Source organism: Lepidochelys kempii, chromosome 17 (genome assembly GCF_965140285.1).
Source record: "Lepidochelys kempii isolate rLepKem1 chromosome 17, rLepKem1.hap1, whole genome shotgun sequence".
In the NCBI taxonomy this organism is placed as follows: domain Eukaryota; kingdom Metazoa; phylum Chordata; order Testudines; family Cheloniidae; genus Lepidochelys; species Lepidochelys kempii.
Genome location: NC_136396.1, coordinates 7,024,762 through 7,043,832, shown reverse-complemented (window position 1 = coordinate 7,043,832; position 19,071 = coordinate 7,024,762). Strand labels below are relative to the sequence as shown.

The window sequence follows — 19,071 nt, the reverse complement described above, 5'->3', positions numbered from 1 at the left end:
CTGCCTTTTGTGCCTTTGAAAATCTCCCTGTAAATTCATGCAACTTCAACAGATATTTGGCACTTTTTACCTGGGAGACTATGGGCTCATTCTATTCTATTCTTCCTAGAAACATTACCTACAAGCAATCTACATCAGCATGACCTGCTTTGTTCACTAGGAGCCTGAAAATTAGACAGACAGACAGACAAATCAATGTGAATTTGATGAACCTCAGACTATGGATCACTTTTTGGAACATTAAATATCTATTGTATTCACACAAAGAAAACATTAGTTCGTTTAATGTTAGTTAAGGTTACACTGTCACCTTCAATAACATCTTCTTCAAGTACTGAAAAACTAGCAGACATATAGTTAAGAACCACGCTTCTATTGCTCTGTCTATACCCATATAAAATGTGTTAACTCTTGCCCATTGCTATCCTCCTTCTACAACTCGTTCATGCCCCTGGCTCTGTACAGTCCCATGCAGCCTTAACTCCAAAATACATACAAGGACAGCACACATGTTCAAAGAAATGTTAAAACCATCACATCTCTTAAAAGAAGAAGTTATAGTTTTAACTATATAGTTATAGTTTTATAGTATGTCTCCTTCTCATATGTATATTGGATTTAAGGCTGTATGGTAGTTTACAACAAGGAGACAAGGTTAAAAGTTGTTCTCTTTTTCACAGCAATCCACAAACAAAAGCATATGTCTCCTTCCTGGATAAACTACCATACATGTTGCTTTGCTCTCGCTTTTAAAGAGGGAGTTGCTCACAGTGCTGTTTTCCACATAGTCCTGCTCTGGAGAGGCTTCTTGTGAGAAATAGAGGGACCCTCTTACAAAATACTCATACATTTCTCCCTCTCCCCCACTCTCTCTATTTTGTTGGTCTAGGGATGGGCCTGGAAGAGGGTTAGAGGCATCATTAGCTGAGATGAGATTCTGAAATAGTCTGGAATTTAGATGGATAAAAGGAGAGGCACTCTTCCAGACGAGAGGGACAGAGTAGGAAAAAATATGAATTCTCCATGAAAAAATAGGGATTCTGAAAAGAAAAAGAGAGAACCACTGGCTCTGTACTGTGGCTATGGTAATAATCTGCTACATGGAGTGACATATTTCTGGAAGGAATCCCTTTATAAGACACCGCAAAGGGATGGACACTGTAGAGCACATTATACAGTCTCCAAGTGATAATAGCATCCTGCAGGTTACTGCCGGTTGATCAACAAGTCTCAGTTCCATGCAAGGTGATCAGGAGTGCTAGACTTGAAAGCTAGTGTCCATGTTTGATCTGAAAACAAGTAGAGGGAGAAGGGACCCCCTAAATGGCCACAAGATAATCTAAAGCAAACATTTACTTCTTTGCAGAGTTAATGGTTAAACTGAATGGTTATACTGGCATTAGAAAAGGTTCAGAGAAGGGCAACTAAAATGATTAGTTTCAGAGTAGCAGCCGTGTTAGTCTGTATCCGCAAAAAGAAAAAGGAGTACTTGTGCACCTTAGAGACTAACAAATTTATTTGAGCATAAGCTTTCGTGAGCTACAGCTCACTTCATCGGATGCATTCAGTGGAAAATACAGTGGGGAGATTTATATACACAGAGAACATGAAACAATGGGTGTTACCATACACACTGTAACGAGAGTGATCACTTAAGATGAGCTAATGGGGGGGGGGAGAAAACCTTTTGTAGTGATAATCAAGGTGGACCATTTCCAGCAGTTGACAAGACTGTCTGAGCAATTGGGGGGGGGGGGAGGAGTACACCAGTCGGAGAACACTTCAATCTCTCTGGTCACTCAATTACGACCTAAAAGTCAAAATATTACAACAAAAAGACTTCAAAAACAGACTCCAACTAGAGACTGCTGAATTGGAATTATATTTGCAAACTGGATACAATTAACTTAGGCTTGAATAGAGACTGGGAGTGGATGGGTCATTACACAACGTAAAACTATTTCCCCATCTCCCCACTGTATTTTCCACTGAATGCATCCGATGAAGTAAGCTGTAGCTCATGAAAGCTTATAAATTTGTTAGTCTCTAAGGTGCCACAAGTACTCCTTTTCTTTTTTTAAAATGATTAGAGGTTTGGAATGGGTCCCATATGAGGAGAGATTAAAGAGGCTAGGACTTTTCAGCTTGGAAAGGAGGAGATGAAGGAGGGATATGATAGAGGTCTATAAAATCATGAGTAGTGTGGAGAAAGTGAATAAGGAAAAGTTATTTACTTGTTCCCATAATATAAGAACTAGGGGCCACCAAATGAAATTAATGGGCAGCAGGTTTAAAACAAATAAAAGGAAGTTCTTCTTCACACAGCGCAGAGTCAACTTGTGGAACTCCTTGCCTGAGGAGGTTGTGAAGACTAGGACTATAACAGGGTTTAAAAGAGAACTAGATAAATTCATGGAGGTCACGTCCATTAATGGCTATTAGCCAGGATGGGTAAGGAATGATGTCCCTAGTCTCTGTTTGTCAGAGGGTGGAGATGGATGGCAGGAGAGAGATCACTTGATCATTACCTGTTAGGTTCACTCCCTCTGGGGCACCTGGCATTGGCCACTGTCAGACAGGATACTGGGCTGGATGGACTTTTGGTCTGACCCAGTATGGCCATTCTTATGTTAATGAATGTTAGTTACCAGAATTCATCTTACAGTCTGGGTAGCACAAAGCACAAGCACAATACTCACGTGATCACTCACGAACAGCAGCCTGGTAAAGGGAAGTTTGAGTTTCGGTGCCTTTGGATTTATGATTTGCATTTGTTTTGCAGCATAAATGATCAACAGAAGTGACAGGCAGCATTGTAGGTTTATCAGCACACTGATGAGGAAAATGCAATACACACTCAGGTACCACAGTGATAAGCATATTGTAACTATCCAGAGTATTTTACTTCATATTTTCAGCACTGGATCTACAGTTCCTGTGAAACTAGAGGACCACTTGCAAATCCTGCTTCACTTACTCACAAGTTTACAGTGCGGAATGCAGCTGCCCTCTTGTGGTGTTCCAAGCAGAACACACATTTCACACCTGTGCTCTCTCTAGCTTTCTGAATGGATCTTAAGATATTAACTCTGCCCTATAAAAGCCAACAAAGCCTGGATACAATGAACCTGGGCTATGCCGTAAGGGTCTTCTGTGTTACCAGGCTTTTACAGGGGCAGCGATGAGGAGGGGGCTGAATAACATGATGAAGTGGGGCGGAGGAATTTATATGGATGAGTTGGAAGATCTTATTTAAGGTCAATGATCTAATATATTTCTGGGTGTACATAGTATCGACTGTATCTTAGACAGAAGGCTTTTTAAATTTGAAAAAATAAACAAATCTGGATTCCTAATTACTGTACCTTCTCCTGCTTCTTACTGTTATTACTGATGCAATATTTACACACCCTAAATCAAATCAATGCCCCATTGTGGGAGGCACTGAACACACCCAGAGCAGGAGACAGTTCCTGCCGTGAAGAGTTTACAGTCTAAATAGACACAGCATGAGAGGGGAAGTAGAGGCACAGATAAGTGAAGTGACTGGTTCAAAGTCACACATCAGTGACAATGCCAGAAAGAGAACCCCAATCTTCTACATCCCAGCCCACATTTCCTTCAAGTTAAATCAATGTGAGTTTTGCTATTGACTTTAGTAGGAACAGCACTGTGCCTGAACAAAAGGGGCTGTAGCAGTACAAAGTTTTATTTGCGAATTGATAGGTTTGAGATTAACTTTTCTTTTTCTGGCTACGGGCCAACTGTCTGTTATCTTGCTTTTAAAAGAATTTCAATATCTTTTACAATCACCAGCATAGATAAATGGTAAATGAAATATTCTGGTTGCTACATGTCAGCTTGCCAAGGTCAACATGGCTGTTAATGCAGCTAAGCAAAATAAATATCACACCCCAGTTTTATCTTTAAAAACAAAACCCACTAAAGGGCAGATTATAATCTCCTGATTTACAACTCAGGTTGAAATATAATTAGTGAGAAACAGCTGTTTAGATGTTGTAACTTCTGAAATACAATTAAGAATACAGTAATATTTAAAAGAAATAGAAGAGAATTTGTCCTACTTGACCTATAGGACATCATTTATTTTAATGATTATTCATTATTGTTTACCTGGTACTGTCACTTCCTTAAAAGTAATGGATGGCTTTTAAATGCTTGCTTAAAAAAATATAAAAACACCTCCCAGATTTTCCATATTTAGTGTCACAGTCAAGATGGCTTTTGTTACCAATATCCATAAAACACTAAATTGCCAGTACGTAAATGTTGAATTTACCTATGTGTTAATTTAACTGATGCATGTTACCATCATAGTAAACTAAACTTGCTGTTTCAGACCCTCTGAATAAAAGGCTGATGATGTTTAAGGAAAATTTCACCTAAGTCTTTAGAGGTTTCAGAATAATAATTAAAAGCAAAACAAACAAACAAACCAGAACCACCCAAAGCACAAACAAAAACCACCTTGAAATGTATAAAAATAAACAGCTTCATTTTCAAAACTCCAAACCAGCAATTCAAGGGCTGATTTTCAAATGATGATTTTGTTTTGTTTATGTGATGTGTGTGTTTGTTTTGTGACTATGAATCCATATTACTGTATTTTCACACACCAGACAATGTCCATTTAAGTAGCCTTTTCGATCAAAAAGGTGAGCTTGTGTAACAAGGATTTCTAAGTGCAGATTTCTGTATTCACAACCATATGTGTAGTGCTTTAGGACTACCTCAGATCACTCAAAACTTCTATCCCAAAAATCCCCCCAAAACATTTATCCCAAAAGTTTATTTTGAACAATAAGGGGCAGAGTTGAAAAATTAGTTTTCCATTTTCTAGTCTACGTAAGGAAATATGAAAAAATAAACTATTCAAGTATCCAATTTTTGGGGGGTGGGGAACCCTCCCTCTTTTTAATTAGATGCAGATGAACAAAGTTTAATACCAGTTATAAAATGTTTGCTCTTTTTATCTGAAAACTCCAACAATTTTCTTGGTACACGATTAACTCCATTGCAGTCTTGATATTGTAAAACTGAAGTGTGTTTTTAACTGAGGTTATAGTTCAAGTTTTAAAGTGGATGCAGTGTGAAAAGTAGAAATATGAAGAACTGAAAAGGTAGAAAGTATAGGATCACAAATGTTTCACAAAAAAAGACACAATTCATCTATATTTTGCAATTAAAAGGTCTACAGTAAACTACAGTGAGTGCTATGTTAATAGAAAAAGAAATAAATTTTTGCACACAGAAAAGTGATTATAAATAAATAGCTGAAACTAATTTTTTCCACTATTTCTGAAAATTTTCGTGTAAATGAACACAAAGTCTCCTTTAACAACGTGAAACAATATAAAAAAAGAAAGTTTGGTAGTAATGCAAGCACAGCAAAAGCACATCTCCAATGCAAAGTAAATAGTATCCATGGATTTATTTTTCTCTTAATGCAAAATAAATCTTATGTTTCCAATAAAGAGAGACAAATCAGGCATACACAGAACTGTCAGCAGACAAATAACTGCTACTCACAATTCCTGTGTTCAGGGTCAAGGGTTAACTGAATAATCGAGTAAAATTAAAATAATGTAAAGAAAATTGATTTAACTCACAAAACTCTTTCCTTTCAAGACAACAGCATTGCTGTTTTATCACAGCAAGACCAACAGGGGTGCATCCAGAGAAGCACCTAACAGACCATTTGGATGATTGCATTTCTATAGTCCAATGACTGAAGTAGGCTAATGTTCACAGCCAGTTTTTGCTCATTAAAAAAAGCTCCCCTTGTTTGGGTTTTTTGCTCCCACAGGCACTCAGTATGAATTTCTCCATAGGTGCATTACAAAGCAAAGACTTGAAGAGCTCAAATCAGTGATGTTGGTGCCTATGAAAGAGTTAAGCAGTTCCAGCCCTGCCTCTGCCAAAGTTGCAACAGGGAGCTGTCCACTTGCCCTAGTTCTGAAATTGACCCATGGTTGTAGGCCAATCTTTGGCATGCTAAAATCTGAGTGTAGCTTTGCGAGAGAGAACTATAGTCCATCTGAAGAACTACATGCATGCAGAGATAGATAGATAGACAGACAGACAGAATGTGTTGTTAGTCATATGCAATTCCAGACTGGGTCAGATATTCCCAATGACTTGTACCCGGTTGCTGGCAGGGCACTTCAAAAACTTGAGCTTACTCCCCAGTGTTTTGACTTGGAGCGTGTATATGATGGGGTTCCCTAGACAGTTCATGGTTATCATCATAGCAGTAAAGTTTCGAAACACATAGACACTTGGATACAGGTCAGTGGGGCACAGACGGTTGGCTGCATCTAACACAACTCCTACAACGAAAGGTGCATAGGAAAACAGTGCCAGAAGCCAGATAAAGACACCAGTTCTGGCAACCTGGACTTCAGCTGATTTGTAGGTGCCAGTGGTTTGTCCACACGCTCCCACTGTGAACTTCTGTTTCCTCAAGACGGCAATGATGCTAAGGTAGGTGAACAGAGGCAAAATAAAAGCCACCACACAGTTGGGGATGGTGATTAAGATGAGGTAGTCAACACAAAAGGGGCTATAGAGAGCAGAGATGTTTTCTTTGTTGTGCAAGCAGTTCCACCCCACTAGAGGTATGCAACCCAAAAAGAATGCAACTGCCCAGTTAATTAGAGCTGCAGCCAGCGACTGGTTTCTGGAAACCCTGCATCTCATCCTGAGGCTTTCTGCCACAGCCAAGTAGCGCTCAATTCCAATGCTGACTAAGTTATAGATGGTGGACAGAATAGACATAGTATAAAAGGCATAAACTATGAGGATATCTTTGGATCCAAAGATTGTGCTTTCTGGATTAGTGATGAACAGCATTGAAATCCAAAAGCCTGAAGAGCTGGTGAGGAGATCAGAAAAAGCCAAATTGCAGAAAAGAATAAAGATGGGTTTATGCAGATCCTTTGTAGACAATATGGTAATGATGACCGCACAGTTGATGATCACAGATATTATGTTCATGATCAGTTGAGGGATACCCAGTGCAAGGACTAGATTGGAGCTCCAGATTTCAGTGCTGTTGACAGAACAGTTCAGGTATCTGTTCATGGTGGAAAATCCAATTTTAAACTGCTAAAAAACACTGCTTTGTATATCCTATATCCCATGAGAGTGAATACTACAAGATGTATTACTGCCCCCCTGCTCGGCAGTTCAAAAATTTATCTTTTTGATGGAGTTTCTGTTGCCACGATATCATCCTAATAATGGATTAAACTTCAACCCTTGGTGCATTTAAGCGCTTTGGTTATCAATTCAGGGGCATGGCTAAACCCCTTCAGGTTGCTAGGATAACCAAAGGTGGCAAACATATTCAATAAAGTATCATTCCCCTGCCTACGGCAACCTTTATCAAGCAGTAAATATTCACTGCCTACAGTGGCATTATATGATCAGATTAGTAATTATAAAGTCTCTGACGGTATAAAAAAATAGAAACTAATGTGAATTTGGGCCCTGATTCATAGATAGATTAGACAGAGATAGATATGCTAGTATGGTAATATTTAGCAGAGCATGTCATTGGGTGGAAATTAAATGTGGAAAACAATATTTTAGCTTCACTGTCTTGAGCCCCAATCCAGAAAAGTACTTAAAAACATGCTTAAAGTTAAACTTGTGAGTAGTCCCATTGATTTCAGTGGAATTCTCATGTGCTTAAAGTTAAGCATGTGCTTACATGCTTTTGCTGGCTCAGGGCCCTAGTCTTCAATTCAATTTCTTTGTAGAAAAAGATGCCAATTTATTGCCCAGCTTTCATTTCAGAGCAAATCTTAAAGCGTCTCATATCCTGGATGGTTTACAGACCTCTAGTATTATGTTCTTAACTAAAATCAGCCATTTTCTGCCTCTTTCTAGACCCGATATGAGTCAGGGCTGATAATTTCTTAATCCAGCCTCTCACACAGAATTGTGAGCTGTACTTTCATCTCAGAATGATTCTGAAGTACCAGAAATGCTACTAACCATTAAAGCTTTCATACAACACAGCATCCCCTGAGTTAAAATTCAAAATTGTTTTATGCACAAAAATACATATAGTTCATGTGTGCCTAATACATTACATAGGGAATACATCAGAATTTCTAACAGCAATTTGATAGAACCAACAATCTAGTAGCTAAATGCCTGTTTTCTCACAGTTGCAATTGGTCTGAACAGTAGCTGTTCAATTTTTCTAAGCACAGTACAGACATGGTAAGACAATAGATCCCCAAGCCTGCAATCAAACCCCTTTGCAATGTCCCAGAGGGGCTTCATGCAGGTGAAAGGGTCTGCCCAAACAGAGCCAATTACAGAACTGAAACCTATATTTGCAGAAACATCATTTTCAGGCAGGACATTCAAAAATGCTTCATGACCAATAGCTAAATATAAGGGCCTGAGTCTCCTCTCTCTAACAATGGTGTAAATCATGAACACTTCCTACTGTTTTCTTTTTAAGTTAAAACATACACTGAATAAGAGGGTCTAGTCTATTCGCAGGATTTTCAAAAGCATCCAAGCAGGTTAGGCACCTAACTCTTAATGAAATCAATGGAAGTTAAGCACTTAAGCTACTTAGGTGCTTTGAAATCCCATCATATGTATTTATCTAGTCCTGATACACGTTTGTAGAAGGCAAATGACAAGCATCTGTATTTGCATATATTCATTATGGGCTATTCCATGTGGTACCAGCACAATTAATGACTACTTTCTGATCTATTTTTTTAAAAAGCTATATGAGTTTCAAGAACCAAGTTTAAAGTGCTTCAGCCTCGTTGGAAGAAGGCTGGTGTTGGAATGTACATTATAAAAACGCATGTTAGACAGTAGAGGTCACTGTTGTTATAAAGAATGTTCTACAGCTACACACATTGTGAGTGGGAAAAATGAAGAAAGTGGGACAGTATCAGAGCTCTCTGGGAGTACCACAAAAGGGCAAATATTCACATAATCCTCCCTTAGAAAGTTTTTGCTGAGTCTGATGGCTTTCTTTTCTTACATCATATCAGCCAATGCAAACAGTGAATCAATATGTGAATTTGCATTGGTACACATACACAGGTACCTTTTTATACCCAAACAGCTGCTTTTGGTCCATAAAATTTTATCTTTTTTTATATACAGCCCTCTCTTTTTATCACAAGAAAACCTTCTGGACAGAGGACCTGCTGAAATATTTATGTTGTTATTTGGCTGTCCAAAATGAGGACCCACTGGTACAAGTTTCCTGTGAGCAAAATAACCAAATTGGGTTATACCGAAAAGTTTATAGAACAGAATAATTACAGAATAATTTTAAATCAGCTGATGATGCACCAAGTCATGAGTCTGCATCATTATTCTATAATCATAGGATTAATTTTTATTCAAAATAAGCATCTATTACAGTGAAATGGTAATGTCACTACACTATAACTCCAACAGCAGTTTTGGACTTGATGCAGGAATTCCTAGCATCGGTGAATTTCTATGGACTATGTTATATGGGAGGTCAGAGACTAGATTATCAAAATTGTCCCTTCTGTCCTTAAAATCTATGAATCTGTGAATCACAATAGTTCTGCCAGCATTTTACAAAATTCAGCAAACCGGAAACCCAAGGTAAGAAATCCATATGAAAAGGCTGGATGGACATGAAAAGGAAACCAAAATAATCCCACTTTATATTAAGGATGCCTTTATAAAGTTGATAAAGGCTTAATAGGTGTTGTAAGCATGTTACAAATGTAAATAGTATGCATTATAGAGGGTTATAAGAACATCAGCCAAGGTGTTATGAATGGCTATAAGCAAACTATCGACCTGTTTGACTCAACAACAGTTGATCAACCCTTTATTAAAAAAAAAATCTATTCATGCTATATTAACCCTTTAGAAACATACCCAGTGCAAAGCGTGACCAACAAAAAGTTGTGTGTTAATGCTTGTCTATACACTCTTGTTTGTCCTCTTACGACTTCATCGTCCAAGCAGTTGGCATGTTGTTTTGCTGTGTCCTCTTTTACTATTTCTGCCACTATCACTACCTCCCTGGCAATACCGTGAGGGGCAGCAGTTCCTGTCAGCATCCAGCTAGATCCACTGCATCCACTGATGTACAAGTCAGACAAAAGGGGAGAACAGTGGGACCAGCAGCAGTAAAGTTATTAAGGGTAAATTTTTCAAAAGCACCTAAGTTCAATGGAACTGAGGCTCCAAAGTGAAGCTAACACTTTTGAAAACGTTACCTTAAGTCTCTTGGGAATCTAGTGTTCTGGGGTGAAATATCATGTGAAGTGATAGCCTAATTAAAGAGTAATATCAAACAGAGCATAAATAACTTTTGTGAAAAGCTCAGGGATCTTCTTAATTCTCTATTGGATTTGCCAAATAAAATTTTAAAAATCCATCCGATATTATTAGATTAAAGGAGATATTAGTGAAGTAGTAGAGAGTGCTGATTTATTATGCATTTATGTAGAGGAAGCCAGACTTCTCTCTTTTCAGCTTTTTGCAAGAGAGTTTTGAACTTTCAAAAATATATATAAGGAATGGTTTAAAGCTGAGAATGAAAGCTATGCTAGACTGGGGACCACCTACTCTGCCAGAGCTGAACATCTATCCTGGGCCTCCCCATGAGCGAACAGTGTAACACTGTTGCAAAAAACGTGATCATCATTCTGGGATGTATTAGCAGGAGTGTTGTAAGCAAGACACGAGAAGTAATTCTTCCGTTCTGCTCGGTGCTGATTATGCCTCAACTGGAGTATTGTGTCCAGGAAAGAAGTGGACAAATTGGAGAAAGTCCAGAGAAGAGCAACAAAAATGATTAAAGGTCTAGAAAACATGACCTATGAAGGAAGATTCAAGAAACTGGGTTTGTTTAGTCTGGAAAAGAGAAGACTGAGAGGGGACATGGTAATAGTTTTCAATTACAAAAAAGGTTGTTACAAGGAGGAGGGAGAAAAAATGTTCTTCTTAACCTCTGAGGATAGGACAAGAAGCAATGGCCTTAAATTACAGTAAGGGCAGTTTAGGTTGGACATCAGGAAAAACTTCCTAACTTTTAGGGTGGTTAAGCACTGGAATAAATTGCCCAGGGAGGTTGTGGAATCTCCATCACTGGAGATTGTTAAGAGCAGGTTAGACGTACACCTTCTCAGGGATGGTCTAGATAATACTTAGTCCTGCCACGAGTGCAGGGGACTGGACTAGATGACCTCTCGAGGTCCCTTCCAGTCCTATGATTACCAGAGCATCTGGTGATCTTTATTTAGCCTCAACACTGCTGAGAAGTAGGGAAGTACTATTGTCCTCATTTTACAGATGAGTAACTAAAGCACAGAAAGACTAAGTGACTTACTTAAGTCACAGGGGAAGTCTGTAGCACAGCAGGGAATTGAACCTAGGTCACTGAAGTCCCAGGCTAGTGTCCTAACCATTAGAACATCCTTCCTTCCACCTTCCCTTGGCCAAAAGCTCAACAGGTTTAGATGTGTACCTGGTGTTACCAGAAAGTAACTGATTTATATCTAGCTGTTTGATACCTACTGATGAAAAACACTATATAAGAGGTAGGTATTATTATATTATATAGTGTGAAAACAAATGCTAAGTAATAACAATATTTTGCTCTTCTGTATCACCTTTCCCCCCAGGATATCAGAGTGCTTTATAAACATTAATTAAGCTTCCTGTTACCTCTGTGGGGCAGGCAAGTATTAGTGTACTCATTTTACCGATAAAGTGAGAGACAGAAATTTGGAGAGGCATGTTTTTTTAAAATGTCCACTACTAGTGGGTGCCCCAGTTCTTGAGTGCCAGCCTGAAACAATTAGGGTCCGATTTCAGACATGCTGATCCCTTGGTGTTCAGCTGGAGTTGTGGGTTGTCTGCACCTCTGAAAAATCAGGTCCTAGTTGTCCCACACCAAGTCAATTTCCAAACAGGGAGTAGAACCCAGAAGCCGTGACACTCAGCCCCCACACGATAACCATTAAACAACGTCATCTCTTATGAGCACTATAAAGGAAAAAATTGTCTTGAGGTCTGTTAGGTTTTCAAGTGAATCATTAGCCTAATTTAAAAATATTATTTGAATTTTTAAAATGGGAAAGAGTTTGCTGATATATTTAATTTCCAAATTTTGTTGTGGCAAGACAAGAAAAAAATACAGGTCAGGCCTTTGGATCAGGCCTCTCTCTCGCTAGCTCTCTTCTAAATCTAAGAATTTATTTATATTACAGGAGCACTCAGAGGCCCCAGTCAGGCTGAACCATCATTGTGCTGGGTGCTGTATAAACCCACCAAAAAAAAAAAAAAAAAAGGTCAGTCCCCACCCCAAAGACTTTGCAGTCTAATTCGAAACATGAGACAACAGGTGGGTCATAGCCTGCAATAGAGGTCATTGGCAGGAGGTGAAAGACCAGGACAGTGGTTCTAGGAACACATGGTTACTTGGACTAGCTATGTGCATAATTTGCAGCTTTCAGTCTTTTTTTTAAATGAGATTGAATGCATCTCTAACAGGCCACTTGCCCAGCCATCAGTCAACCTGCTGATTGCTTTGTTTTAAATGCCATATTTTATGTTGCAGGAATGTACTGTACCATGCAGAAGATATATGGCACCAGAAAGATCATCTTGTGACTTTAACCATTCTTACGGTCAGCAAACAGATATAAAGAGATAGGAAATTACGGCCTTTTTATTACCGATAGACCAGAGCTCAGGAATGCTTGCAGGAAGTTTGCAGACAAAAAACAGTCCCAATAAACTATAATTTTTTTAGCTAGACAAATGAGAATGTAAAGTAGCATGTTTATGGGTACAAGAGGTCACTTTCCAACATCAAACCCTTTAGGTCCACAGTGTCACATGACTTTTAAGTGCTACATTCTGGTATACATTAGCTTAGGTTTAAGAATATTGAGCCACCCAGCGCTGAATAATTTAACGAGAGTCCTTCAGTCTTGGTCTTACATTGAAACATTCACTTTGAAACTGTGACACCCAACCATGGAAGGCCCAATACTCTCAAAATGCCCACTGGCACCAAGAGAGAGCTTGGACTATAGAGTTTTGAACAGCATGTCACTGGGGTCAAGCTTGCAGGAAGTGTGCAATGGAGCTAAGCATGCTCACTTTCCCCCTGAAGACACCCCCTTTTCTCTCTGTGCAGATGGAAGTGCAGGGCACATGCACAACTAGCCTCTCACACCTCTCACACCTCGGGGCAGGGATCATCTCCTACTATATATCAGTACAGTGTCAAGCATAATGTTATTCGGTCTCAGTTGTGGCCTTTACGTGCTGCTGTAATACAAATAATGAGTGTCAGTAATACTATCTGCCAGGATCTGGGTAGAATCGCACCTAGGCGGGCTTCCTGAGAGGGGTCCACTTTATGGGAAAGTCATGCACAGTTTTGTCCATATACATTAGCACAAGGCATGTCAGAATTTGTCCTATGAGGGATATCATGCATCCTGGGTTTTGTGTTGAAACCAAAAAGCAGTTTGTAAAATATCTAAGACAAATTCTGCAAGTCCTTACTCAGGCAAAACTTCTACTGACACCAACGGGAGACGTGCCTGTCTGAAGACTGCAGAATTTTACCGTGATTTTAAATAAATGCGCAAAAACTGTTCCTGAAGTTATAGAAGATGCAGCACTGCAATGTGATGAGTAAGACAATATTTTGTGTCTCCGTTGCACCTCACATCACCCAGTGTTATCCCTCCAGTCGTTTATGCTTATTTTACATATAGGGAAAGTGAAGCACCGAGAGGTTAAGTGATTTGCCCATGGAAACACAGAAAGGCAGTGGTAGGAATAGGAACACAACCCAGGTCTGGCTCACCATTTTATGCTTGAGCCCCAAGACCTTTCTTGCTATGAAATTCCACAGGCCCAACATACAATAACTATTTTTTCCAACCATCCCCTCATTCTATTAAAAATATTTTTTAACAAACTGTGGACAGCAAATATCCTGTCCCAAATTATGAAAGGCAAAGAGCAGGCTGGACCTTATTAAGGAAGAACATACCATTCCTGCTTGCCATGACCTCCAGCACAGTTTTGACACAAGAATACGCATCTACTCAGCATTTCAATCTAGATCCAGCAGGCCTGCAACGAAGGAATATTCAGCAAAGGGGGTAGTAAAAACAAGGAGCCTATTTACCCAATTTTTGTTTTAATTAATGTGGATTAAAGCCTTCCTCTTTGGATAGGAAGACAAGAGTCGAGTGTATAATCTCTTTCCAACATTTTTGCTGGGACTCTTTCAAAACGGACGGTTTTGCCCCTCCCCCATCCCGTCCCACTCTAGAATTTCTGTGTCCTAATTTTTCAGTTAACTGAAAATGTTCTAGCCATAAATGTGTGGCCCTCAGCAGGAATTTGAATCCAAGATGATCAGGATTTAATGTCTCAGATCATTGTTCAGCAGCCAGTTAACAGAACTACATTAGCTACAAGCCACAGATGGAGAAGCAAAAGAAGGGAGTGAAAACCTTGCGCAGCCAAAGTAGCACATGACCCAAGGCTATACTAATCTAGTTCTCAGATGTAACATTTTCTAAATGTGCCTGAGTTACTTAGGAGTGTAAGTTCCATTTTTAAAAGTGATGTAGGCATGCATGAGCTTGTCTATACATGGAATTATTCCTGATTAACTCTACCGATTAACCCAGTGGATTAAGATGAATAGGAACCAAGTACTCTTGTTCCAGAATAGGAGTGTCCACACACAGAGCTAACTGGGGATAACTCCATGTGTAGAAAAACCCTTCATCTGACTGAAAGTTAGGATGACTTAGGGCCACATTTAAAATGATATTTAGGCACCTAAAGACACAGATAGGTGAGATTTTCAAAAGCAACTGTGTGAATTAGGTGCCTGATTTCCATTGACTTTCAGTGGGAGTTAGGTGTCTAAATTGTACGAGCAGTTTTGTAATTCCCTCTAGACACCTATCAGCATTGTTAGTCATTGTTAGACTAAGGGCCAGATTGACAGCCACTTTTGAAAAATGGTACTTAAGCTCCTAGGTCACTTAGGCACTTCTGAAAATTCTACCCCAAGTCTGACTAGATCAAGGGCCCAATCTTGCAAAATTCCCACAGATTTCAATGGGAGCCAATTTACAGAGCCAAAGACTCCTCCTGAAAATCTTCTCCGGGCTCTGCACATCCACTAAAATGGCCTTGGCAGGCCCTGTGAATAAACTCCTTTTTCCTTTTCATCTCCTGGACATGGACAGCCTTAAAAGGAAAAACAACAAAAACAAAAAACATTTTCTGGAATATTACAGTTTGCAATTATTATACTACCTGCACTCGATAAATAATAGTAATTATTATAACTGACAAGAATCACATTTATACTTCATCAAGAATTTTCCAAAAATAGATTTAGAGATCAAGAGAAGGAAAACTTAAAATTTATCTATCTAATCTAGGTACTTATATGACTTCCATTACTGCTATATCAGAGCATCTCAAAATCTTGCACATAGCTTTCACATATCCTCATGGCACCCCTGTAAGGGAAGGAAGTACTATTATTCCCGTTTTTGAGATAGGGAACTGAGGCACAGAGAGACTAAAGCTCAAACTTTTAAAGGTATTTAGGCATGGTACAGCCTGTACAATTCACCCAAATGGAGGGTTGTAATTTTTAACCTGCGTAGAATTTATGAGGTTGTCTAAAAAGAGAAAGACATTGATGTATACAACACTGAAAAAGGGAACTTGCGTGTCATGCAGCGAAGTCCCCTACCTATAATTTAATTCTAAAGAAGACAATGCTTCCTGTATTTGCAGTCATAAACCCATCTGTCTCAACATTCCTGCTTTTCGCAACTTGTGCCTGAACCAAAATACCCATGTTCAGACTAGAGGAATGTTTGGCACAAGGGACTGGTCTTGCAATAGAAGCAGTGTAACAAATCCATGTACTGTAAAAGGCCAACACAATGCCTAGATAAACCACCTGCACACACCTGAGGGCTAGGAGTAGCAGCCATTGTCCTTTAGTTTAAAAAAAAACCAAAACAATCTAACACCTGAGTTAAAGGAGAAGTTTTCTGTTACAACTCTCTCATTACCTATGAGACGGAAACATCACATACTCATACACACACAGTCATGCCGTAGACCAGAAAGACTGCATGAAGGTGGGTACAGAGTCACAATAGTTGATGGTAAAGACTTACTGGAGCACATAATGCCGCATACAGTTCTCAGATATAACACAAAACAGATAGTAAGCAGATAACACAAGAACTGAGCCAAAAGGCTCAAGAAGCCCTGCAAATCTCTCTGGATGCCCCACCTACAATGATCTGTTACTGGGATAAGTTCCCCACACCACAGTGAAAAGGGCTCTGCTGTTAATGTTCATCACCTGTTCAAATCTGGCAGAGGCTCGTCAAACTGGTTGGGTGGTTAACGGGTCTTAGTTCTGTTCTTGGAGAAGGCATGTCCATAGTGCAAAAGCAAGCTCCAAAACTGGCACATCTGTTGGCCATCTAAGATTGCGAGGAGAGGGTTAAGGTGCAGCCATGGGGCTGTGTGGCCTTTTACTGCCACCACCTATGCTGTACCCGTGTCTGTAGACAGAGGACTTCAGTCTCTAGGGAAGTCAATTTGGCACATTCCACCAGCACTAAAAATTCACTTCCCTTAAAAAATAAACTATCAGACAAAACCCCCCGACCAAGTTCATGAGCAAATTTGGAAAGGTCTTGTTTCAAACCAGCAAGGGGACACTCAACCAGCATCACCTTTCAGCAGATCAATGCACTGTCTGGAAGGAACTGTTTGCCAGCCTTCCTCACCCCAGAATGAGCACTGTGGCTGCAGCCGCATGGCAGAGCAGACTTGCTGGGAAGGATCAGAGCTAACTCAATGGAGAGAGAAGATGCCTTGGGAGCTTGGATCTCTCCAGGTTTTCCTGCACCTACTGGTAGAGATATTCCAGCTTTCCCAGCCCGTAGGCAGAAAACCTTCACACAGTGTAATCAGGAGCAACCCCACACGTTCTCTCATTCTTGAGGGCGGGTTTCCCAACTGGAGAGCCCCTAGTTGATCAAGGGTCAATCCTCCAGCATTCTTAGTCCCTCTAAATGCCCCCAGCCTCCCCAGATGGACTCATGTCATTCTCCTGCTCTCTGATCTCCATCCGAAGTGAGACAGGTGCTGACCAAAGCAGGTAGCTGACTGGAGGCAATACGCTGAGCACGGTGCCTGTGGCCCGCTACTCTGCCTCTGTTCCATCTGGTGTCCCCCCCCACCACCCCCCAGCCATGGTACTCTGATCCAAAGGATCCTGCTTTAATCCTCCCTTGGCTGCTTTCCTCAGATATCCAAGAGGCCTCCAGCCATTCATCTGGAGAGGATGCAAACTGCTTTTACTTCCTGTCTCCAGGCTTCTGCAGAAACAGACTGGCTTAGTCATATGCAAACAGTCCTCAGGAACGTTACAAAAAGGATCACATCAATTCTTGCAGCACATCCTTTGAAGCATTGTGGGGAGTGGCTGGCGAAGGTCAGATCTCTTGGAGGCCAGGATCCAAGCCCCGGCAGGAGATCCCCAGAAGTCTTTGCTGCCGAGCGCCAAGCATGATGGCATACCTTTTAGGATGCTTGCTGCTCAGGTTACCAGGCAATACAGGGTTTACCTCTGGCTTGTAGGGGTTCACAAAAGAGTGGAAGGGCTAGTCTGGACTGGGAGAACTTAAAATGTTTTCTGAGGCCAGGGTTTGGGGTAAGGAGAATCTCTGCAGAGAGAGACCACAAAGTGTGGGGGGATCCCACTGTTCTGAATGTCCCCAGTTCTTAGCCCACCCATGGCCAAGGAAACCACTGCAAAATATTCTGTGGAGGAACAGCTATGGAAGGGGATGAATGGCCTTGGGGTTAAAGGTCAGGAGACCTGGATTCATTTTCCAACTCAGCCACAGACTTCTTGTGTGACACTGGATAAGACACTGAGTCTCTCTATGCCTAAATTCCCCCATCACAATACTTCATTTCTCCTGCCCTCTAGCTATCTTCTCTATTTAGACTGTAAGCTCTATGGGGCAGGGACTATATGTATGTACAGCACCTAGCACAAAATGGGGCCTCTAAGAGTACATTACACTGCAGCTAGGAGCAAGGGTCCCAGCCCAGGTAGACAGACTTGTGCTTGCTCAGCTGGAGCTAGCTCACTAAAAGCCCACCCAACTTCCTGGGTCTGAACCTGGGTGGCTAGCTTGTCTCTCCACCGGAGCCATGATGTCCACACTGCTATTGTTAGCAATGCTAGCTCAAGCTGATCCAGTGTGAGCCCGTCTACCTGTGTTGGGAAGCTTGCTCCCTGCTGCAGGGTATACATACCCTAAGCACTACTGTAATGTAAATTAAATAATAACGAGAGGATGAACATGGGTATACAGGAAAAAAGAAAGAGTCCGATTTGAAGGCCAAAGTTTCTCAACCTGATTCTTTGGTCCTAAATAAGGATGACGTATATGAAGTGTGGAATTAAGCTCTTGGCTTTCAGGGAGTGCAACCAGACCAGTGAGAGGAAATTGTTCTGGAGGAGCCACCGCCCTCTTCCCCACCAAAGACCTTATATCTGCACCTAGTACAACTGAAAAGAGCTCGAACAAACTTTGGTGCACAATCATAGAATCATAGAATATCAGGGTTGGAAGGGACCTCAGGAGGTCATCTAGTCCAACCCCCTGCTCAAATCAGAACCAATCCCCAATTAAATCATCCCAGCCAAGGCTTTGTCAAGCCTGACCTTAAAAACTTCGAAGGAAGGAGATTCTACCACCTCCCTAGGTAACGCATTCCAGTGTTTCACCACCCTCCTAGTGAAAAAGCTTTTCCTAATATCCAACCTAAACCTCCCCCACAGCAACTTAGACATTACTCCTTGTCCTGTCCTCTTCTACCACTGAGAATAGTCTAGAACCATCCTCTCTGGAACCACCTCTCAGGTAGTTGAAAGCAGCTATCAAATCCCCCCTCAATCTTCTCTTCTGC

At 40.6% G+C, this 19,071-nt stretch overlaps 1 protein-coding gene across 2 annotated transcripts in view; it reads right to left on the bottom strand.

Moving 5' to 3' along the window:
• ZNHIT3 (zinc finger HIT-type containing 3) overlaps nt 1-19,071 on the bottom strand; it is a 35,038-nt gene that overhangs the window by 9,688 nt on the left and 6,279 nt on the right. Inside the window, exon 2 of one of the 2 annotated variants that reach the window (XM_078849257.1) lies at nt 2,700-2,832. The exons of the other annotated variant lie outside the window; for it this stretch is intronic. Within the exon in view, the coding sequence (XP_078705383.1) occupies nt 2,700-2,832 (133 nt within the window). The remainder of the gene's footprint in view (nt 1-2,699; nt 2,833-19,071) is intronic. 2 annotated transcript variants of the gene reach the window in all.